Here is a 24,919-nt window from a genome sequence, read left to right as displayed (position 1 = left end):
TGCCAGCACTATATAAATACTTGCAATGTATAAATAAGCACAATTTGTGGTCAACATCACCCACAATCCCATGGCTGTTTTGGTTTCAAACTGAAGAAGGTCTGGGACTGGAACTGTCATCTACCAGCCTTTTCTTATGAAATGTTACTTTTGCACATCTTATAGGTGTGACACATCACAGGTATATTAAGGGTATTCCCCCAAGCATGGTATTGAAAGATAGTGTGCATATATGTTTTTTTTTATTTAGTTATTTATTTAGTTGTTCCACAGTCAACATGGTACATTAGGTACTTTCCACAGTACCTACATAGTATAGACCAGTGTTTCTCAACCTTTTTTTCGGTCAAAGCACCCTTTAAAATTATGGACAGTCCCGAAGCACCCTTTAAAATTATGGACAGTCTTGAGGCACCCCATTATAAAATTAGTATGCAGATAGGATGAGTATAATTTTGAAAGATATCATCTTTAGGCCTTGTTCACACTGGCATTGAAAGCAGAAGTTTGAGGGTTGTGTTTAATGATCCTCAATCTTCTATGTACAGTGAAGGAAATAAGTATTTTATCCCCTGCTGATTTTTAATGTTTGCCCACTCACAAAGAAATGATCAGTCTAAAAATTGAATGGTAAGTGTATTGTAACCCTGAGAGACAGAATGGCAGCAAAAATTCAAAAGAAATGCATGTCTAACAAATTATGCACTGATTTGCATGTTCATGGGTGAAATAAGTATTTGATTCCCTTCACAAAACATGACTTAGTACTTGGTGGCAAATCCCTTGTTGGAAATCACAGAGGTCAGATGTTTCCTGTAGTTGGCCACCAGGTTTGCACACATCTCAGGAGGAATTTTAGCCCACTCCTCTTGGCAGATCCTCTCCAAGTGATTAAGGTTTGGTGGCTGACGTTTGGCAACTCGAACTTTCAGCTCCCTCCACAGATTTTCAATCGGATTAAGGTCTGGAGACCGGCTAGGCCACTCGAGGACCTTAATGTGCTTCTTCTTGAGCCACTCCTTTGTTGCCTTGGCTGTGTTTTTTGGGTCATTGTCATGCTGGAACACCCATCAACGAACCATTTTCAATGCCCTGGCTGAGGGAAGAAGGTTCTCACCCAAGATTTGACGGTACATTGCCCTGTCCATCTTCCCTTTGATGCAATGCAGTTGTCCTGTCCCCTTAGCAGAAAAACACCCCCAAAGCAGAATGTTTCCACCACCATGCTTGACAGTTGGGATGGTGTTCTTGGGGTCATAGGCAGCATTCCTCCTCCTCCAAACACGGTGAGCTGAGTTGATGCCAAAGAGCTCGATTTTGGTCTCAACTGACCACAACACTTTCAACCAGTCCTCCTCTGCATCATTCAGATGTTCAGTGGCAAACTTCAGATGGGCCTGGACATGTGCTTTCTTGAGCAGAGGGACCTTGCGGGCACTGCAGGATTTCAATCCTTGTCGGCGTAGTGTGTTACCAATTGTTTTCTTGGTGATTCTGGTCCCAGCTGCCTGGAGATCATTGACAAGATCATCACCTGTAGTTCTGGGATGATTCCTCACTGTTCTCATGACCATTGACACTCCAGGAGGTGAGATCTTGCATGGTGCACAAGACCTATGGAGACTGACAGATGTTTTGTGTTTCTTCCATTTGCGAATGATTGCACCAACTGTTGTCACCTTCTCACCAAGCTGCTTGGCGATAGTTTGGTAGCCCAGTCCAGCCTTGTGTAGGTCTACAATCTTGTTCCTATCATTCTTGGACAGTTCTTTGGTCTTTGCCACGGTGGAGAGTTTGGAATCTGATTGTTTGATTGCTCCTGTGGACAGGTGTCTTTTATACAGGTAACAAAATAAGATTAGCAACACTCCCTTTAAGAGACTGCTTCTAATCTCAGCTTGTTACCTGTATGAAAGACACCTGGTAGCCAGAAATCCTGCTGAATGATAGGGGATCAAATACGTATTTCCCTCATGAACATGCAAATCAGTACATAATTTGTTAGACATGCATTTTGTTTGAATTTTCTATTGCTATACTGTCTCTCAGTGTTACAATACACCTACCATTCGATTTTTAGATTGATCATTTCTTTGTGAGTGGGCAACATTCAAAATCAGCAGGGGATCAAATACTTATTTCCTTCACTGTAAATGATAATATGGACAGAGCACAGTGCTGTTCACATTATCAAAATATGAAGTGTTAACATCACATCCCTACATTTCATAATTGAAGCTTCATGTGGAGTCTGAAGGAGTCTTTCAACTCCTTCCATTCAAGTAATATGCCAGCGATGTGAAGCATTTTCAGTGTGGTTGCGGGGAGTTAATAACATTACAGTTTATTATAGACATTTGTGGTGCGGTTTTAGTGCATCAAACGCACCAAAAATGCACACAGGGCATTTGGAGGAGCGATTTTAATATGCGTTAAACGTGAGTCAAACGCACCTATTAATGCGCTTTTATGTTATATGTGCATTTATTAAGAGTCAGCATTTTGAGTCAAGTGTGAACAAGCCCTTACTATAATACTCTGTATATTTGGGAGCGGGATGGGTATGTTCCTTTTTAATTTGTGTTACGGAGGAAGAGGAAGTTAAGGAGAAAGAGAAAAGTAAGGGACAGAGAGGGAGGATAGAAAAGGAAAAAAGAGAGAGAGGGGACTTATTGCTTCACTTTAAGTCTTATTAGAAAACCTTTTCTCTGCCAAACAGTATTTTAATTTTTTGCACTGGTACATGTCCCTCCTGTCAGTGCCCAGCTCCCCATGACCTTTGTTTGACAATGGACAAAATAGATTTTCAAGGTTTGACTCCCATTGACCTCAAAGAGTTTAGCATTAAGGTTAACAATTTGCAAAATTTTTGACAAGTTCACTGAACATTCTGCACATTGAACCCAAGTAGATTCCCCCTCACTAATTGTGGCCCCTGACAACACCAAAGGGCCATGCATATTATTCAGCTAATGTAATGCTACAGAAACTGGTTAGAGACTACCAACATGCAACAAGAGATAACCAGAGACTAGGGGTATGCTTCAAGACACGGTCAAAAACTGAAGAAAATTTACATGAGACTGCTACAGACCACTCTTAAATTACAAATTGTTCTCTACAACCACCTTAAATATGTCTTGTGCCACACTTGATATACTGTATATTTACCAGTAAGATCCAATATAAACTATCAAAAGAAAAAAAAGAAAAAACGGATGGACAGAAGAAAAAAAGTTAAATATTGTGAAGGAAATAAACAAAACCATTTAATATCTAGATGCCAGTCTAAAACATATCTTTCCTTCACTGGCCTGTGTAGGCACCCAAAACACTCCTCTGTCTGAAAGAGCCCTGAGGACTACAACATAAGTGCCAGAGTGCCACCGATTGGGTACCAGTGTTGTAATTTTAATTATATGAAATGCAAACAATTTTCATGTTTCCAAGTTTTCTGAAAGGCTGGATAGGCTCTGGAAAATTGTATGGGGCAACCTGAATTTTTATCTGTCCTTATCCTTTTTAAAAACAGATTGATATTAGACCAACAAAGTGACCTAGGCAAGTAATTGAGACCCAAACTGCCACCTCCTCCAAAGCCTGAGAAGAGCTGCTAAAAAGCTGTTGCATTATCCCTAGAGTCTTCCTCCAAGTGGCACTAGCAGATCTTGTTTTGCACAGTGCAAATCCTACCAATCAAGAGAAGAATAGCAAGATAATTATATGGAGAGTTGAAGAAACCTGCACCATTCAAAGGCATTCTGAGTGATCCTGGGATCCTTATAACTGCCTTTCTAGAGCAATCATGAAATGATCACACCAAGGGGGTGCATCATTATATTAGGTTGAGCTCATAGGAGAAAGTAGCAGAGTACAGTGCTCATGTCACTGAGTGCCATTTTCTGCAGCATTTGTGATGGCCCTGCACAGAAGGACAGACGACGTTGTAGGGGCAATTCACATCTATGCATTTTTTGTATGTTAACGCGTGTGAACAGGTTAGCCATTGTTTTAAATGGTGTTGGCTCATATGTGTGCAATGCATTGATGTGCTTTGCCAATTTTCTGATGCACTGATGTGCATATTGATGACAAAGGCAGTGCATGAAAATGCATTATTGTTGAAAGTCCATGTACAAATGCATAAAACACACAAAAATGTGTGAGTACAGCCAAAAAAGAAGACTCTGCTTGTCCTATGCAGAATATGTTTAAAAACCACAAAATTGTACCTGACGTTGGGCTTTCAAGGAACCCTTCTGTCCCTCATCCTAGGTCAGCTACAGTCATGGCCAAAAAAAAAAACATTTGTAATTGTTACAATAACAAATGTTTAGGTATTCTCATGTTTATTTCTTTTGTTTGTATTGGTATGACATAAAAAAAGTGGAGAAACAAAAAACGCCGAATATGACACATTCCACCCAACACTCCAAAAATGGACTTGGCAGAATTATTGGCACCTTATCAAAAAGAAATATTTGCATTCCAAGTTTGTGCTGCTCCTGTAATTTGTAATAAAACTCAACTGTATCAATTAACAAGTACTGACAATATAGAAACTACACCCGGCAACCAGTTAAAATGGCGAAAAATTTACTCAACTTTTCTGTTGTGTGTCTCTGTGTATCACATGGAGAACGGAGAGGAGAGAGTATCAAAGAATTGTCTTTGGATTTGAGAACAAAAATTGTGGAAAAGCATGAATGAAAAGGGATGCTATGGTAGGAGACCCAGGAGGACCCCACTGCTGACATAGATACATAAAAAAGCCAGATTGGAGTTTGCCAATACTTACTAGAGGAAGCCAAAATTCTTTTGGGAGAATGTACTGTGGACAGATGAAACAAAATTACAGCTTTTTGGTAAAGCCCATCATTCTACTGTTTTCAGAAAAAGCAATGAGGCCTTTAAAGAAAGGAATACAGTCCCTAAAGTCAAACATGGTGGAGGTTCACTGATGTTTTGGGGTTGCTTTGCTGCTTCAGGCACTGGATGTCTTGACTATGTGCATGGCAATATAAAATCTGAAGACTACCAAAGAATTCTGGGGTGCAATGTAGGGTCCAGTGCCAGAAAGCTGGACCTCTGTCAGAGGTCATGGGTCTTACAGCAGGATACTTATTATAGTAAAAGTGGGAACTGTAAAGGATTCAAGCACATGTGCTGGGGCAGGGCACTGAATGAGGTGCTGAAGGAATAAAACACATGCAGAGGCGATTAGGCGTTAATGCACATGAACTGGATGCTTAGGAATTGAGGGACATGCTTGGGGACTAGGCACAAACCATTAATGCATATAATTTGGGGACTGAATGTTGAAGGGTTAATGCTTATGGGCTGGGAATCTGGCATTGAGGGGTTAACACACATGTTCCCATTGGTTTGGACAATAAAGGATTAACTGACATGCACTGGAGCCCGAAGAAATATTCCACATGCTGCGGCCTGGGCATCAAGGGGTTAAAGGATGCTCTGGAAAGGGGCACTAAGGGGCCAACGTATAAAGCTGGGGACAGAGCACTTCGGATTAATGTGCTTGGCTAGGGTCTAGGCTCTCAAATAGTAAATGGACATGAGCTGCAGACTGGGGACTGGGCACTGAGGGGTTAAAAAGCATACATTGGCTATAGGAGCATAGAAGAGTTTTTTTTATTGAACTTTATTAAAATATGCCATGTAGAGAAAGTCCTGTAATAAAACCTGGACACTGAATATGTTGTGTAAAGGATTCTATGTAAACCAGCCATCAAATGTAAAATGTTATCATTAAGGTGATACCTGTGTCTTTTCCCTGTCCTCATTCCATGGAAATGACAGATTTCTAAAAATATCCTATTAACAATTTGGGCTAAATGTTTTATTGTAGTCTATTAACAATTTGGTTTCAGTATTTAAGTCAACAACTGGTCTCCTAAAGCACTAGTAATAATTTACCTGTACCATCTGCTTTAAGATCACTGTAAATCAGTGGGAGGTGATCTATGCCTGTGTACACCATCGCTAGTGACATTCATAACATGCTGACATGCGGGTGCTTCTACATACTGTATGTTGTGACCAACAGAGACAAAGATACCACAAAGGCAGTTTTCTGTTTCCCTACAAAAATGTTGTCTTTTTTTGCGTTGTTTTTATTAGATGCATAGGGTTAATGTTACATACTGTTAACTGTGGCTATTGCAGACCTAATTTTTCACAGTGGAGATAATCAAAGCATGTTGTGAATGGATTTAACCCTGTTATTAATAGGTGACAATTAGTTTCTTTTAACAAACTATGTTATGCATCTTTTCAAATTTGTAATATACAAAAATGGAATACCTCCTACTGTCAGAACCAACAAACCAATTTATCTACTTAATAGTGATTATAGCAGAATATAGCATCAATATATGTATTCTTCTGTTTAGAGTACATAGTACTGTACATTATATTTTATGTGTAAAGATTAAATAGTGTAGCAACAAAATCTATTTTGTTAAATTTTTTTATTACATTTTGGCCTTACCTCCAATTTGGCATAGCCTCAGTAACACATATTAAGCAACATGCTGGCTTTAGCATTTTCTCTGCTAAACACTTGCTACGGTCTCCCCCCTTACCTGCTCTTCCTTCCTCCCCCCTCCCCTCAGTTCACAGGTGGCAGAAGCTCCCCCTCGCTCCCCTTGGATCCTCCCCCCTCCCTTGCAGATTCCTAAGGTCCTGCACAAGCCTACATCAAAGGCTGTGCAGGACGGAAGGAAACGCCCCCTGTGGTGCGGTCAGCACCTCTCCTCGGCGAAGCCGCGGAAAAGTCGGGCACCCCGCTAGGCCTGCACGGTGCAGGCCGCTGGGGTGTCTCTGCTCGCCCCCCCCACCAGCAGGCGCAGCGCGGACATGAGGCTTCCCGCGTTCTGCGCCTGCCGGAGACAAAGGCCGCGCTCCCTGAGCACGACCAGAGTGAGGGGGGTGTGCCTCGCTGGGTCGGCCGTGTCCTGCTCTGGCATAAGAAGACCGGAGCAGTACCCAGCCCGTTGTTGGTCCCCTGCTCTTGAGAGAAGCGCTGTGTGGGGTCTGAACTGAGGCCAGACCCCCACAGCCCAGACCCCAATGAGTACTCTGCTGATCCCTGGGGCGCTAGAGGTGCCTGCTGTCCGCTGTGTGCCGAGGGCACTCCTGCCTGCTATCCGCTGTGTGCCAAAGAGTACTCCTGCCTGTTTTTCGCTGTGTACTAGAGGGTACTCCTGCCTGCTGTTCGCTGTGTGCCAGAGGTTACTCCTGCCTGCTGTTTGCTGTGTGCCAGAGGGTACTCCTACCTGCTGTTCTGTGTGCCAGAGGGCACTCCTGCCTGCTGTTCACTGTGTGCCCGAGGATACTCCTGCCTGCTGTCTGCTGGCCGCTGTTTGGAGGTCAGAGCTGAGGCCAGACCCCACAGCCCAGACCCAGCTGAGCTGATCGCTGTTTGTCCCTGGAAAGTGATCCCTGTCTGCTGACCGCTGTGTCCCTGGGAAGCTACCCCTGCCTGCTGTCCGCTGTTTGTCCCTGGAAAACTGTTCCTGTCCACTGGCCGCTGTTTGTCCCTGGAAAGCTGTTCTTGCCTGCTGACCACTGTTTGTCCCTGGAAAGCTGTTCCTGTCTGCTGACCGCTGTTTGTCCCTGGAAAGCTGTTCCTGTCCGCTGGCCGCGGTTTGGTGGTCTGAGCTGAGGCCAGACCACACAGCCCAGACCCCGCTGAGTGTCTGCTGATCGCTGTTTGTCCCTGGAAAGCAATCCCTGTCTGCTGACTGCTGTGTCCCTGGGAAGCTACCCCTGCCTGCTGACCGCTGTTTGTCCCTAAAAAGCTGTTCCTGTCCGCTGTTTGGAGGTCTGAGCTGAGGCCAGACCCCACTGAGTGTCTGCTGATTGCTGTTTTTCCCTGGAAAACGATCCCTGTTTGCTGACCGCTGTGTCCCTGGGAAGCTACCCCTGCCTGCTGACCGCTGTTTGTCCCTGGAAAGCTGTTCCTGTCTGCTGGCCGCTGTTTGTCCCTGGAAAGCTGTTCCTGCCTGCTGACCGCTGTGTCCCTGGAAAGCTGAGTGCCGCACTGGTCGCTGTCTTCTGACTGCTGTGTGCCTCTGGGAAGTTACCCCTGCCTAAACCGTGAGTGCTCATATTCTCCTGCCTGAACTGCCCCCTTGAATCCATATATTGCCCTGTCTGGACTGCCCCACTGAATGCACCCATACTTTCCCTACCTGGACTGCCCCCCCGAGTGCTTGGGCCATCGCTATCTGAATCGCCCTATCGTGGGCCGGATTATAACTGTTTGGACTCTTCCCCCCTCTTTGGGTACCCGGACGCTACCTTCCTACCCTGATTGAGTGTCTCTCCCATTTCAACAAAACTTTGTGTGTTTATCATCCTCCGTGTGCGTTCTGTCCTGCCTACGCTTCTGTCACAATACTGCAACAATTTATTATGCTTCAAAGCTCTCCAGCAACTTTAATTCTATCTGGATACCATTAAACTCTGAACATCCTTCATGGCAAGCTTCAATATGATCAGCTAATTAGACATACCTAAGATGATCACAAACTTTGGATGGAAGTCTGGTGTGCTGCAGAGCAATCCATAGACTTGTCTAACCCACTCTGCAAAGCTCACAAGTTCACTTTAATGGGGACAGGAGGGGGAACATGGTGTTAGTGAAGAGTTGACCAACAGCAGCATTTCAGAGGAAAGAAATAGAAATTGGGCCAGGTTTTCTAACCTATTATTTATTCTCCAAAATTCAGCTGGTGGCATTGGAAGGAGCCCACATATATAAAGTTGTTTCTCCTAAACTGAAAACAACTTGACAATGCAGTTGTCATCACAAAACTATACGTACCTTGATGGGAAAGCACATTGTAACAAACACAAGATACATTTTGAATAGAGATGTACACATCAGACTAAAAAGAGGGGCAACTGAGGCTGCAAGAGGAACGTAGGGATTTAGTTTCAAAAGAGGGACAGTCCCTCCAAATGAGGAACAGTTGGGAGCTATATATTTATCCTTTTCACTTGCTAGTGACATTATTGGATTTCAGTAGAAGCAAATCAGCAAATAAAAGCACATAGGGCTGAGCCTTTAACAGCTATTTTACAGATTATCTGCAGCTTTTCTGTACACGCCATGTGTTGGAAGAATCTTGATGCTTGCTTCAAACAAGTATTGTGGTGGAACTAGAATTGCATATAATATTGGTGGTCAAAATCGAATGACTTTGCAGATGCTTTGTCTTGGCTACCTGCCTGCTTGACAATACACTGGTGGTAAGCACAAGATCACTCTTAAAAGATGTCACACAGTCAAACAGGTAAAGAGTACTTTATACCTCTGTCTCAGAGTATTACTTTAACTAAAGACAAACATGGGATGGTAATGCAACACACTGGTGATGGCAAATTTAAAGCACAGTGTCCCAAAAATTTCTGAAAAGTAGGCAAGCGTGGACTCTGCCATGACAAAATCTCTGTAATAAGATTTGCTTCTATGCTAGAGTCTCCTATAGCAAGCACAGACAGCTCACAATTTCCATGATCCAAAAAACTGGCACTTGCCACAAGGATTCTGGTCCTACCACATTTTAGCTTCTGATCCAGCTGGTCTAAGCCTCCCCATATTACTGCTCACACTCTGTGGTGCTCTTTGCTCTCCTCCAAAGCTTCCCTTCTTTCTGCTTCATTGTGAGAATTTACTAAGGCAGTAAAATGGAATTCTGATTGACTGCTATTGATTATTACAATCTGCCCACTGCGTTAAGTAATCAACATACTATAAACCTCAAAGTCCTCATAGAACTTTTTTGCACTATCTCTGGTTGGGTCACATAATTGCACTTCCTTCACTAAACATAAAATAATTCTCCTTTGTAGCTTTTTATCACGTTTAAATAGGATCAAAATATATTAAATATGGCACACACAAATCAGATATGACAGACATTTAAAACTATTTAAAAGCATTCACTGCATGTTCATATACAGTTCTGTTATATTTTAGTAATGGCTGTACAGCACATAACAAAAAATCACAGTTATCTTGTGTATGTGTGCATATGCATAATTTGTATCCAGAAATTCCAATATAATATGCAATGCAACTGTACTGTCAGTGAACTGTATAACAACTGGGTGCGATATTATGTGCGAACAAATCCAAGGTTGTCATGTGGAGTCTTAATCATCTCCAAAAAAAAAATCACATACCAGTGGTCAGTTGATTCATTTTTCTAGTGGGAAAACAGGTTCCAATTCATTCAAAATAACTCATATCCCCCACTTAGCAATCATGTTGTGATTTATCTGAATAGCCTAGATGGGTGTTACACCCTATCATTTGGGAGTATAGGATGCTTATTCCCTCATCAGGCTGTATATTGGTATCTGGGCACTCATACAGTCCACTCATAGGACAGCAATAAGTCCCTTGAAGCCTCCACATGGACACCTGTTCAAATGCTACGTACTGTATATACATTAAACTGAATAGCAATTCAATTTACAAAAATCAGGGAGTGTAGTTGCAATATAATGTCACATCATCAAGTGCTAACCCACATACTCACAGGAGGATACAGTTTGCTTTTAACTATATTTCACTAGGGAACCCTTTCTTGTCCACCACTCCACTGTATATCAATTCCCCCAGAGGGGGAAGAGTAATATGCTAGGTCACTTGATCATAAAGAGCTTAAGCCAAATCCCACGATCACTGTGCAAATCCAGGTTATTAGATCCTACAATCCGCATTCCTTAGAATTGTCAGGTCTAGTAGGAACATACCAGCTCACAACAGGTCTATTTGATACAATTAAATCTCTCCTTCTATAGTTATCTGGAACTAAACTTTTTTTTGGCTTATCTCAGCCAATAGAAAAAAAATTTACTTAAACCAGCTGTAAAAAGAGACCTGAATGATTTTAACGCAAAAGTAAGCAAAGTGGATTTTACACTGGGTTGTCACAGCTGCTTTCTAGGGATTGTTAGGGAGCTATAATGAGGAAGAGAGCAATAATGAGCTTTTATATACATGTACTATAAAGTAGAATGGTCTGGCTTATACAGCTCTGCAACATGGCGAGGAGGTTTTCCTTCAAGGTACTGGGTGAAATGCAGTTACATTGAAAGTCTTATTATAATGTAGTAACCATTAACCTAGGGATGAATAAAAAGCAAGTAAAAAAATAAATAAATGACTGTCAAACATTTGGGAAAACTAAGTAACAGGAATACACTATTTAAACTATATAGGCATTCCAAGATTTAGACCAGTTACTAGTACATTGATACAAGTAAATGAACTTTGACCTACAGTGAGTCTATAACTTCAAGGATAAGTTCACCTTTGACAAATAATAATAAATGCAAATTTTTTTTTCCAGGTAAAAAAAATTGCATTTATTATTTTTAGTTGCAGGGGCCTTTAAAGCATTGTACCAGCGATCATCAGATCTCTGGTGCCCTTCAGGTCTCCTGCAGACTGTCAGTATAGTTGCTTATTTGTACGGGATGTACGGGCAAACAGATATACTGACAGGAAGAATGAATGAACTACCACCACGCTCCACAGCGCCGTAGTAGTCCATTGAGAAGTACGAGCTGACAGACGCTAAGGCTGTTGGGACTTGTAGTTCATTCATTCACAGGACTCTGTGAATGATTGACGCGGCCGTGTGGGCGGGACGGGTGAACCATGTAACATGTTTCCAAAGGTGAACTAATCCTTTCAGTTCCACTTCCAAAAAGGCACATTCAAATACCAGGCCTTTATATAAACCCCAATTTAAAGTTTATGTCAAACCAAAACATTTTTTAACTTCTCTTTGAATGAAGGATTAAAAGCCCTGACAGATGCTGAGGCACCATAATTAAGATTTCCACCCATTTCCTGTTCTGTTGACAATGTATTTACTAGACAGTAAGGGAGAATGAACTACAAGCGTGCTGATCAGCATGCTCGCAGTTTATTATTACTATAAGTCCGTCTATTGTGGTGGCAGACAGGACTTACAGTTTTTCTCATTCACAGATTCCTGTCAATGACTGGTGCAGCTGTGCGGGTGTAGCTATGCTGTTTTTAAATCGTGATGGCAGGTGTGGGGAAAAGAACCCCTGCCCGCTGTCACAGTGGGGGATTGGGGGGTGCTGCCTAGTAACATGTTACATAGTAAACCAGAAGCTAGCGCTCTATTCCTAAAGCAAAACAATACTACAAACACTTTCCCAGTATAATCAAATAGTCTTATAGTCTGTGTATATTTGACAATCAAAACACAATATAGTCCCTACAACAATCCTTCTTCAAATCTCACCTTGTCCCTTTGTTTCTGTGTCCCCAGAGTGAATAAACTCATACTAGAAATCCTGACCCGTAGGTATCAATGGGTCAAATCAGGCTTGATGCAGATGTCTCCCTCCTTCTTGCCAATACTCCCCAGATATTTTCCTGTCCTTATGTCACACACATGGCTGGCATGATCCTCTGGTTTCTTACACCTCTCTGGGACTAATGGGACAGACCTTCTTTGTCATAGCTGAGCTTGCCTAATAATGCAAGCCTCTAGTAGCACCAGATGAAGCATGTTCTTGCTATGGAGTATCTCACTAGTGGGCGAATGCTATAACATTTCCTTGTCCTGCACAGTCTAGTGGCTGCTCTATAGGAAGATATGAAAAACTTCAACAAAATGAGAGAAACCTTTTTTCTCTGCAGAGAAAACCAAAGCTCATATTGTCATTGCCATACAAGGTATGAAGGAGAACCTTCCTCGCTAATTTGCAGAGTTGTAAATACCTGATGGGGGATTAGATAATGTTCAGTTTCATTCAAATCAAAATATCGATTTTGGGTGTGGATCTGTTTATGCTCACAAGATAAGGCTGAATCACCTGTTGCTTTCTAAAGTGAGATAGAATACTACCCTAAGCATGTTCTGCAAATAAAAAGCAATCTATAGCCAAAGCAAAAGCGCTAACAAAGTTTTATGCAAATCAGAGATGGCATATGATTCCTCATTTACCGTCAAACAAAAGCTGAATGTCTTTTCCAATAAGTTAAACTGTTATCTAGAACTTCAGCTCAGCAGCATGCCTTTGTTGTGAATTATCACTGCTGAATCTTTGCAGGCTTCTTCAGGAGTAATCAAGAGAAGAAATGAAAACTGCACAAAATGTAATCTCAAGAAAATGGATGTTTGACACCAGGTCAGTGAATTTCTACATCTTATCTTATTAAACAGAAACATTTTTTCTTACCAAACTAGTCATAGGTACTGAGATATGTACATTTTGGGCAGGTATAATTTTTGTACCTTTATTATAAAAGCTTAAAATAAACATGTGGCCAGCATACTGTATAGATATTCTAACATTTACATATTGTATTTGGTCATACAGGCAATTAAGCTTATACAGAGGAAAACAGGTAAGCTATCATTTTTTACCTCCTTCTAAAACTCTCTGTGCTACAGACCTGAGACAAGAATACAAATCCGAAAAGTTAGAGTCAGAACTACTTTGTATATTTGTTTAGGTCAGTGACTCAAAGCATACTGAAGCCATTTATTGAGCATGATCAATCAGGCAACTGGCTTTTTCAAAAGAAGGGATCACGAAAGTCAGATTTTATTGTTTATTGGTACAGCTCTCCTTTAATAATACTACTGCTCCAATACACGTTATCATTGCAAATACTTGTACCCTTAACACTACTTACACACTGGTGCCTGAAGCAGACTTATAAAACTGTTTCAATCTTCCAACTTGAGGCAACACACACAGCTAACTACTTTCTGACACAAGATGGGGATGATGGGGATTATGAGGGATGCTATTTTTGGTGAAAGGAACAGTTGAGATCTATGCACATATGATACAACTGTGGGACCACCTCAGGATCTATTATGTATTCTCTACTCTGTATACATAAATAAACTATATAGCCTATCACTCTACCCTGCTCATATTCAATGTACCATTACATTTCTGCATGGTAAGGGGGAGAAAGAGGCTAGAAATATTGTGAAGGCTTTGAACATCTATATTTCAAAGTCCAAATTTATTAAAGTCAAACACAAGACGTCTGAAAGGCGCAAACATATTTCAGTCATATTCCTCTAACCACCCTCAACAATATATTCTATACTACAACTTGTTTACAAAACCTTGTGCAAAACCTCCTGTTTGATGTCAATTAATTATTACAACACCAGTACTATATAAACTACACAAACACAAATCTAGACAAAAACCGCAACAACAAAACACTAATTCAGTTTATGAATACACTCATACGGCTTAAAGAGAAACATTACTTACATTGTCCACTGTAACTTTTCATTCTTAATTGAGCTGTATAAGGCCTAAAAACAAAACAGAAAATAAAACATAAATAAGTTTATTATGCACAAGCATTAAAGATCCAAGGTATTGTGTGAATTGCAATAACATTGAAAGTCTTTTTTTAACGTAGTAACCACGAACCTAGGGATGAATAACATGCAATTAAACAAATTGACTGTCAAACATTTTGGAAAACTAAGTAACTGGAATACACTATTTAAACTACATTGCATTCACAGATTGTAAAAGTTACTGGCACATTGATACAAATAAATGAACTTGGACCTACAGTAGGTCTATGGCTTCAGTTTCTCTTCCAAAAAAGGCACACCAGGCCTTTAAATAAACTCCAATTTAAAGTTTATGTTGAGCCAAAACATTTTTTAACTTAGTTTTGAATGAAGGGTTAAAAGCCCTGACAAATTTTCAATGCTATCCAAGGCACCATAATCAAGATTTCCACTCACTTCCTGTTCTGCTAACAATGTTTTTACTAGACAGTAGGTGAAATAACAATAGCAACACAGGCAAAAATATTTTTTTAGTGAGTAGGGAAGGGTAGAACAGAGTCTTAAAGGCTAAGTTCACCTTTTGCTAGGCTCCTGATCACAATGCCTAGAAATCTCTGTCCGTTCCTCTGTACAGCAGACAATTCCTGAGCTGTAAGCAGTATGAACTACGAGCATGCTGATCAGTACACTCGCAGTTCATTGATACTACAAGTCTGTCTACTGCAGTGGCAGACAGAACTTGCAGTTTTCTCATTCACAGACTCCTGTGAGTGACTGGCGCAGCTACGCTTTTTTCTTAAATTTTGATCACAGGTGTGGGATGGGAAGAACACCGCCCGCTGTCACAGTGGGGGATTGGGGGGTAAGTCTTATAGCCTTTGTATATGTGTAAATTGAAACACATTATAGTCCCCATAACATGTGCTCCCAAAAATAATGCTACATGTGTTTGTGAAAATCCACTTCACAACCACCACTGCAATGAGGTTGCATCATGGTGGTGATTGTGGAGCGATTTGCACAAGCACATGTAGCATTATTTTTGGGAGTACTGTGTTTATAAGTGATGTAAGCATCATTGTTTGTATTACACTGGTCAATATGATATGCTACACTATGGATGCAGTATTTGGTTTTGGCATGAAGCGGTGAGTGCTGCAAGGACAGTAAAATATTCGGGGAGTATTGGCAAGATGGAGGGAAGGGCAGAAAGATTTCTGCAATGAGCCTGGTTTGATCCATTGATACATAAGGATCAGAATATCTGGCAAACGTTTATTCACACCCGGGGGGGGCTACAGAAACTAAGAGTATGTGAGATCTGAAGGATTCACGTGTTGTGGAGACTATACTGTGTTTTGATTTTAACATTTTGCACAGACTAAAAGACTATTTGATTAAAACTGGGAAAACGTTTATAGTATATTTTTGACTTTAGGAAAAGAGAGCTGGTTTCTGGTTCACTCTGTTATACTTACACAGGGGGAATAAGGTAGTTCCAGCTGCTGGGGTTAGGATAGTTTGGAGTTGGGAACCACACCAGGAGCACTGGATAACGGTTAACTTGGAATGTTGCATGTTTTACCCTACAGACAGTGTAACATATAATTAAAGGTGTACTAAGCCTTTAAGTATCCAAACTAATACAGGGGTTTTAATCCTTCTCATTAAAAAAAAGAAAAAAAAAAGATTTCTGGTTCGACATACACAAATTACTAATGAGGCTAAAAATATCATGCACCACCCTTCTAATCCCTGGCATTTGGGGGCATGCTGCTACCCACTTGATCTGAAAATAAGCCTGTGGGTGGGCAAGCACAAGCACATACGTTGTATATCCTAACCCATTTTCAATCACCAAACTCCGTTTTTCTCACTTTTATTTTTTACCTTTATAAATGACAGCCTGGTAGATTTAAAGTAGGTCAGGTGCTGAAACTATTGGCTGTAAAATACACCTGAAATCTTTGAAGGTTCTAATTTATCATGATATTCATAGAAACTGAAAGAATATGTAAACCCAACATTTCATATTCCTGATATTTGCCTATTGTACCATGAAAAACTATCCTGTTCTCTTTGTATTGCTTCCTTGGTGTGAAAGCCTTGGTGTTCCTGCCAGTCCCTCTATTGTCAGCCCTCCTTCAATGATCAGACTTGTCCTGACACCCCCCTTCCCCCTGCACAGCCATTCACTGGGAAAAATCAGTATTCTTCTGTTTCTCCTCCCCAACTCTTATGCAGCTGAGAACAACGGGTACATGATTGCTTCTAAAAAAAAAAAAAAAAGTGGAAAAAAGATATTTGTATTTTTTTTATATCTACACAAATATTTTACCTTTTATTTCTGAAATTTTAAACTGAATGGGTTGTTTTACCAGGTGAGGGTTTACAATCACTTGAATGAGTGACTTGGAGAAGTTATGAAATGTCTTCAACATTACAGAAGTCCAGTTGAATGTGACTACTACTAGTTACACCTGAGATCACACACTAAGATCAAGAGCAATTATGTTTTCATATTGGCAAAAGACAGTACTAAAAGTAAATAACAGGTTTGGGTGTTCATCTTTAAACAGGACAGTGTAATTGTGCTGTGGACCCTCAAGATTGTTGGCTCAGACCTACTTTGCTGACAGGGAAAAATAGAGGTATGTAATGCAATAATAAGTTTTTTTTTTAGCAACATGGTAAAGTTAGGTGGCCATTTTAGTTTATGTAGTGCTAGAAACAATGGTAATTGGAAAAATGAAGTGACATATAGCAAGAAAAACTAATTTTTTCAAGAAAAGTCATCTACAATCTGACTGTCTTCTATAGGTTACAGCACTTCATATGTCTTCACATTTCTTTGTACTGTCTAGTTGTTTAAGAGCATGCTGCCCTAGGCAATTACACAGTTGCTTAGGAACAGGGCTCACAACATCTGCAGCCACAACGAGGCCTAAAGGAGCTACACATTGGAAGGACTGAGCGTCACATTTTTACACAGTCACATAGCCAGGTCAACCTGCATATCTGCATTAGCATCTTGTAACAAAGAGCAATTTTAAGCAACAAGTGACAGCAGTTAATAATAAGGTAATAATAATAATATTATCCAGCAAACACAGCAACTGTGCTAAAATAAAACAAAAACAAATCACTGTTTATCTTAATCTAAGCATTCTGTAACTCACTGCAACCTACATCTGGATAGCATCTCACACTGAGGGGTTACTTCCCTAGTCTATGGTGCATAAATGTGTTTTTCTGCTTTTTGAATCAACAATTACATTCAAGCTTCCAAGGCAGTTTTGTATCTAACTGTTGCTTAAAAAAAGTGCATGGGGTGGATCAGACATGGAGAGCGATTGATGTTATATCTCTTTTGCGCTCACGATGGGATAGTGGGGCTTCTTACGAAGGTTTCTTTTTGTCGATTGATCTCCAGAAAGCTTTTGATGCAGTGGCCAGGCCATATTTATTTTCGGTCCTCGACAAATGGGGCTTTGGCCCTTGCTTCCAGGGAAATTTACTTGCCCTTTATTCCAATCCATTTACCCAAGTGCGATTACAGGGTCACTATTCAGATTCCATCAAAATACACAAGGGGACAAGACAAGGTTGTCCCCTCTCACCGTTACTCTTAGCGATAGTGATAGATACCCTGGCTATAGAATTCAGAAATAATCCGGATATTCATGGAGTCCATTGTGGTCCTCAAACTCATAAATGTACTTTGTTTGCGGATGATCTTCTTATTGTGACTTCACTCCTCATCTTAACACCCAACATTCTTAAATTACTGCAAGATTTTGGTAAGATCTTAGGTGTTCGGGTTAACGTGTTCAAATCCATTGCCCTAAATTTTACTATTCCTTTTACTTGGAGCTCCTCCTACATTCCGTACTTGGGTATCGAATTGACTTCCAGCATTGACCAATTATATAAAAATAACTATCCCCCAATTTACAAAAAAGTAGGAGAAGATTTGGCATGATGGGAAAATTGTGATCAGTCCTGGTTGGTCCACGTTAATGCCATAAAAATTACGCTTTTGCCGCGGATTCTCTATCTGTTTCGGTTCGATTAACAATCTCAATTGTAAAATTGCACCTACAAGGTTTTCAGTCTAAGATTATCTGATTCACTTGGGGTAATAAGGGACATAATTTCTTCAAACACATATTATTTTGGCTCCATCATCAAGGGGGGCTTGCTCTCCCGAGCCTCTTTTGGTATTACCAAGCAGCGCAACTAGTAGATAAACAGATTTTGATTGTCTGTAACCAGACTGGGTTCATATGAAGCATCAGTCTGTCCCCCGACACACACAATAGACTTTTTGCTTTGGTGTGAGCCTAAAAAAAGACCACCAGTCTTAGCCCTACGCTTTCTCATTCAATATCTTTATGTGACACGTTATATAGACGGACATTAACGTTTTCCAATGGTGGTTAAAAAAAAGACTATTTAGGATTGGTCATTTCTTTACTTCTACTGGGCCTCTTACCCTGGCCTTTTGTGTAAGTAAATTGGAGATGCCTCAATCAGAGAGGTATAGATTTCCCCAAGTTTCACATTTCTTATATTCCATATGGACTACCAAACCGGAACTTCCAAGGTCCACAGCCTATAAGCAGTGGTGTACACAAATCACAGATCAGAGAGGAGGAATCTCCATGATTTATGCATCTTTAGCTGATACTGTAGAGAAACCGAAACGTGTTGGGTTGGGAACAGGACCTAGAAAATGAATAGGACTTAGATGTATGACACCAATATTTCTTCCGCTCCTTCAAAGGAATTCTGAACAGCTCTTTAATTGAGGCCAACATCTAAATTCTCACTCGCTAGTATATAGTGCCCGCACACCTAACAAAATTATATTCAGACTCTTCCCCCCTTTGTTTCCGAGGCTGTGGTCATTTAGGCACAATACTCCATATATAGTGGACTTGTTCTAGAATTCCAGGTTTTTGGAACAGAATCTTTTATTTGCTGCGCAAAGTCACTGGACAAGCAATCTCTAAATCACCTCAGATTGCTTTATTGAGCCATCAGGTAGATAACATCCCTAAATACACTGAGTCCTTTGTCTTTTTTGCACTTTTGATTGCCAAGATCATGATAGCACGTGCAAGCTGCAAAGAAAAAGACTTCCTGGATAATGCTCCAAGAACAATTATCGAGCATTCTACTTGACAGAATATCAAAGTTTGAAAGTACTTGGGAATCCTGGACACATTATGTGAAGGTTCCACTATGATTGCTCTTCCCACACCTCAGGTGGATTCTCCTCTCTTTGACCAATACTTACCTATCTCGAACTATCGACTACTTATCTGTTCTTTCTCTTCCCCTTTTCTCTCTCCCTTTTTTTGTTTTTTCTTTTGTCTTTTTCTTAAATCCAGCTTACCTGGCTGACCCCGCCAGGATAAGCTTATCCTGTTTACGATCAGGTTACACTTTGGGTCCATGGTGTCATCTAGACACCACTGTAGTTTACTGTTTACCTGTTTTCACTGATTTAGTTTATCCCTTGGACTCATACTGCCAGTCCTTTGACGATTCCAGCGTTTGCCCAAGGGATGGTCTCCTCACTCCAGGCTGAGCATATATTTTTGAGCCATAGATTAAGCGGTCTGTTGATGGTTTTCTCCATCCTCTCAATCACAGTATTTGCTGCAGACATTATGGCCTGCTATAGTCGATGGTCAGGGCTGCTCCCAATATTGAAGGTTGGGTATGCTAAATGATGTACGGCTTGAACTACATGTACTTGTGGTTCCCCTTCTGCAGTTTTCTATGGTTTGTCAATTGCTGTTTATTAACTGATCTGTTGTGGATCTGTTTGTAATTATTTCTATTTGCTGAAAATTTTGAATAGCATATATTGTAAGTAAAAGAACTGCATAGGCTGCTAAATTAAAATACATTTATTTCTTCTACTGATTAAAGAAAAAATCTCCAAGAAACAGAAAGATGCTGAAAGAGGAATCTGCAAAGGAATTACTTCATTTTGCAAACTGGAATGAAGTAGCAAACCTCACATTGGCTATAGACATTTTGTGACGGTCCAATGTATGAAAAAAACACACAGAAAGTACTCTGACATTGTCAAAAATTCTCAATACATTTTGTTTTATTAAAAATATTTTTTACTCACAAAGGTACTTGGTGTAAGTGCCTTAACATAAAATCCACTTAAATAGAAACTCTTGTACTCTCGTACTAAACGGAACATATATCTGACTGTCAAACCCAAACTACAGAAAGTAACAGCTGCTCCAAATATGCATCACGGCTTATGTGTTTTAAGGGTATACCCTCATCTTCAATTCCAATCCCAAAATCTAAGAAAAAAACCAACTAATGCAGGCTTCACATTTGAGAATTGATAAACTGCAATATATAATTTTTTTTGTGCTGAGGTTTATATATCCTTTAATCTTCTTAGCGATTAACCTCGTTGGCATTACCATTTTGCTGTGAACCTAGACATGCTCTACTCTGAGCACTTATGGTTCAAGGCTGCAGGCAGCCAGAAACTTAAATAACTTATTTATTTGCAAGCAATGCAGAGGAGACATCAGGGGTCTAGTAGACTCCTGATGACTCCATACAGAGGACTGTTCACATGTAATATAACATAGGGACTTGTCACTCCCTGTCAGGGCTCCCGGGTATGACCAGAGGTGTGTGACTGACGCAGGGAAATGCAGACTTCAGATATGTTATAAACAATATAATTTATTAACACTAACAATACAAACATAAACGCAGTGCAATACTAAAACATAACACAGTGCAAACAAACCAAACCACCCACAGATAACAGTATATAAAATGCAAGCGTCGTCAGGCAGGCCGGGTCAATATCAATCGGGCAGGTAGGTACAGGGGGAGCAAGCGGAGAATGGTCGAGGTCACAGGCCAGGTTCAGCAGGTAGCGGGCAGCGTGGTACAGAGGGTCAGGCAGAGGGATGGTCAGGGTCACAAGCCAGGGATCAGAACAGGAGAAGTAAGCAGAGGTCAGAATCAAGCAGGGTCAGCAACAAGACAGGAACAGGAACGCAGGTTTACAAGATACAGGGCCCAGGAAAAACACACACCAAGGCAGAGTCTGCAGGTCTGGCCATCCCTTAAATACACCAGTATAATTAGTTCCAGGTGTTTGATTGGCTGCAAAGTTGAGTCTCTGATTGCTGGGAGCACCCGCTGGCCAGCCCTGGTACTGCAGCTCATAAGGCAGGTGAGTCCCACTATTGCTGGCCAGTCCATTCCTGACACTCCCTTTGTGATAGTAAAAGGTATAACACATTTAAAATTTGATAAAACACAAATTAATTTAAAAAACCCAAAATTTTAAAGGACACCACTACATCATACACATGAATGAAAGTAGATAAACAGCAATCGGGTAACACATATTGGGTATAGCTGTCATGCCAGAGTGAGAGGAATACTTCTAGAGCCATTATTTATGATTAACTCTAAACTGATATAAAGGTTTTAAGCTGTGGCCCATGGACAATTTTGAACACCATAATTTTTTGCCATTTTACAGACTTGCACAGTTTTAAGGCTTGACATATCTATGATATCTATTTACTCAAAAATGTCTTATCTTTTAAGTTTCACAAAAAATATGCTGGGTCTGTGTGCATTAAAATCAAATTGAGTTTTTTACTGATAATACTTTCATCATTTTATTCTACAGTTTTCTGCTTTCAGAAATATAAACTGTTTTGTTAATGGGCTTTTAAGTCATTTTCTGGTTGAAAATATGCATTTTAAATGCACCTTTTTCTGCATACTTTTCCAGAGGGAAACATAATGCTAATGGAGTTAATGTATTCTACCGTAGTTGAGGAAAGTATGGGCCTCACTGTGCTGAAATGTTTCCAACAAGGTGTAAAATCATAATGTCCTAAAATGATGGCTTCCACCATTTGATGTACTCTTTACTGATCTCTGGTATAGCTCTGAGGAACCTAATAGTCTCCTGAAGGTCACATACAGTCTTTACTAAATCATTGTAACAGAAAAAGCCATTACAACAGTAGAAACAGTTGGATTTGATAGCAGGGAAATGTTTGTCTTGCGATTAGTAAATTCATACTCTAATTGAAACAGAAACATACTGTATATCCAGAAAGGTCAACTTCAGATCATAAAGACTGTGATAACTGGTCTTAGTGCAGGTCCTGCAGTATGGAATAGAAGAATGGCTTTTAAAAATGTATTTTATACTAAAAGGTACTCATTACACTAGGAAAACTCCACATATAGTGATGTCAACATCTCATACATATGAAAAAGGAAAAAGTAGAAACAACAAATGAAATCATAGATCAGACTTCTAGTTGCTTCACGTTCTTTCAATCACTTCCACCCCAACAATGTAAAGACAGAAAATATTGTTCTCTGTGAAATAAACGTGCCTTCATTCCTGTGTTATTATCACGTGTCTGTCATCTGGCCATGACACAATGAAGAAGTCAGCAATTGCTTGTGTAAACCATGTGACTGCATTCTACCTGCTGCATCTTAATAAAGCACATTGAAGAAAGTGCTCAGTTTGATGAAAGTACAAGGAAAGCTCTGTGGGTTCTCATCTATACCGTCGCTAAGCAACTTTCTCCAATCTGACGCACTACATAATGGACTGATATTTTAATCATTTACTTAGAATGCATGTATGCTCACACCAACCACTACGAATAGCACTGTTCACTGCAAAATGACAAAGGATTGCTCTGACAAAAACAAAAGATATTTTGGATGAAAGCTCAATACACAGAATAATACAACTCTCCTCTTACAAAGATTCAGTAGAGTTCCATTGTTTAAAGGCAAAATGCTATATCATCACAGAGCTGGTCTTCATCAACAGTTAAATGTTTAGGGTTTATTGTGCTCAAATAATTTTAAAGTATTACATCCAAGATAATAAATGCATTATTGTGCAGTTTTCCAGTTCAGAGGTGGCTACAATATTTTTGACAGTTTTTCCTTTATTTGCACTTGGTGATCCTACCATTAATATGCTTTCTGTCCTAAGGGAACAATGCCTATTGTATTAACTGTACTTATAAAGGAGCAGCATTGTCATCCTAGAAATGGAAGTGGTTTGTGATTACAAAACATCCCCTTCTCTCCTCATCTTCACAGCCTGGGGGATCAGGGGCTCTGTGGTTCAAAATGCCCAGGGATGATAATACTGCACTGTGGACAGGACAGAAGTGGATTTTTGGCAGCATCAACAGGCATTTTTTAAAGTGATCGAACAAATACAACAAAATGCTTTAACCACTTGCCTACTAGGCACTTTTACCCCCTTCCTGCCCAAGCCAATTTTCACCTTTCAACGCTGTCGCACTTTGACAATTGCGCGGTCATGCAACACTGTACCAATATGAAATTATTATAATTTTTTTACACAAATAGAGCTTTCTTCTGGTGGTATTTAATCACCACTGGGTTTTTAATTTTTTGTAAACATGAACATTTGCAAAAATTTAAAAAAAAAGGGTTTTCTTCGTTTCTGTTATAAAATTTTGCATTTTTTCTCCTTGACTAATGTGTGTTGATCAGGTTGTACTGATGGGCACTGATAGGCTGCACTAATGAGGCGGCACTGGTGGGCACCGATGATGCTGCACTGCTATGTGACATTGATGGTCACAGATAGGCGGCAATGATGGCCACTGATAGGCGGCACTGATGGGCACTAATAGGTAGCACCGAAGGGCACTGACTGGTGGCACTGATGGGCACAGTTTGGCAGCACTGCTGGGAACTGATGGGCAGCACTGCTGGGCACTATTGGGGCTGCACTGATAATCAGTGCAGATGTCTGCTTTGAAAGTAGCCGGTTACCGGCAGTACTTTTCTCATGCTGTGACAGCATGAGGAAAGTACTACATATAACCGGCAAATGTATTTACATAGTGGTCAGATGTGATTGGACACAGCTGATTATGTGGCAAAAGGACACTATGATTGGCCTTTTACCAATGGACACAGTGATCATGGACAGCGCCAGGTGCGCACCACTGGGAGCGCATTCTGGGACGATGTTATATGACACCTTCCCCAGAACTGGACTACCGTGCTGTAGCTGTCGTTTGGCTATAGCATGGTAGTAAAGTGGTTAAATTGTACATTTTAGGCTGAACTAGGGGCTAGAGAGAAACTAACCCTCATAGTGGATCCCTCTGCAAGGATGCTGCAAGGGTTAAAAGCTTGGTTTGTTTTGGGGGGTAGAATAAAGAGAAGACCTGCCTTATTCTTTGCAGGATGCCGAAGGCCGACCCACATCCTGGAGACTTTTGGCAAGGTAGAAGAGCCCTGGCTGCCAGGGGAGTAAATAATAAGGTAAGTAATTTTACTAATAGGGTAAGTGATTCAATCATCATTTCCTGAACAAAATGAGCATTTGACCCTTGCAGTGTGCAGGGAGACACACTGTAAGGATTACTGTATTAATAACCTGGAGTTATTTGTCTGTGCTCCCCCTTCCCTGTGTGAAGGGGAAGAGAGGGGAGAAGAGATCAGAGCTGTGCATGGCT

The 24,919-nt window shown here is 40.6% G+C and overlaps 1 protein-coding gene across 1 annotated transcript in view; it reads right to left on the bottom strand.

Moving 5' to 3' along the window:
- Window positions 1-24,919, bottom strand: part of LOC149462225 (PH and SEC7 domain-containing protein 1-like) — a 455,877-nt gene that overhangs the window by 157,748 nt on the left and 273,210 nt on the right. Inside the window, exon 10 of the mRNA XM_089677241.1 lies at window positions 14,326-14,369. Within this exon, the coding sequence (XP_089533367.1) occupies window positions 14,326-14,369 (44 nt within the window). The remainder of the gene's footprint in view (window positions 1-14,325; window positions 14,370-24,919) is intronic.

Source organism: Staurois parvus, unplaced genomic scaffold (genome assembly GCF_062004578.1).
Source record: "Staurois parvus isolate SC_StPar_1 unplaced genomic scaffold, SC_StPar_1.0 ptg000182l, whole genome shotgun sequence".
Classification (NCBI taxonomy): Eukaryota; Metazoa; Chordata; class Amphibia; order Anura; family Ranidae; genus Staurois; species Staurois parvus.
Note: the sequence above shows the minus strand (reverse complement) of the source record. Positions and strands in the feature narration are given on the sequence as shown.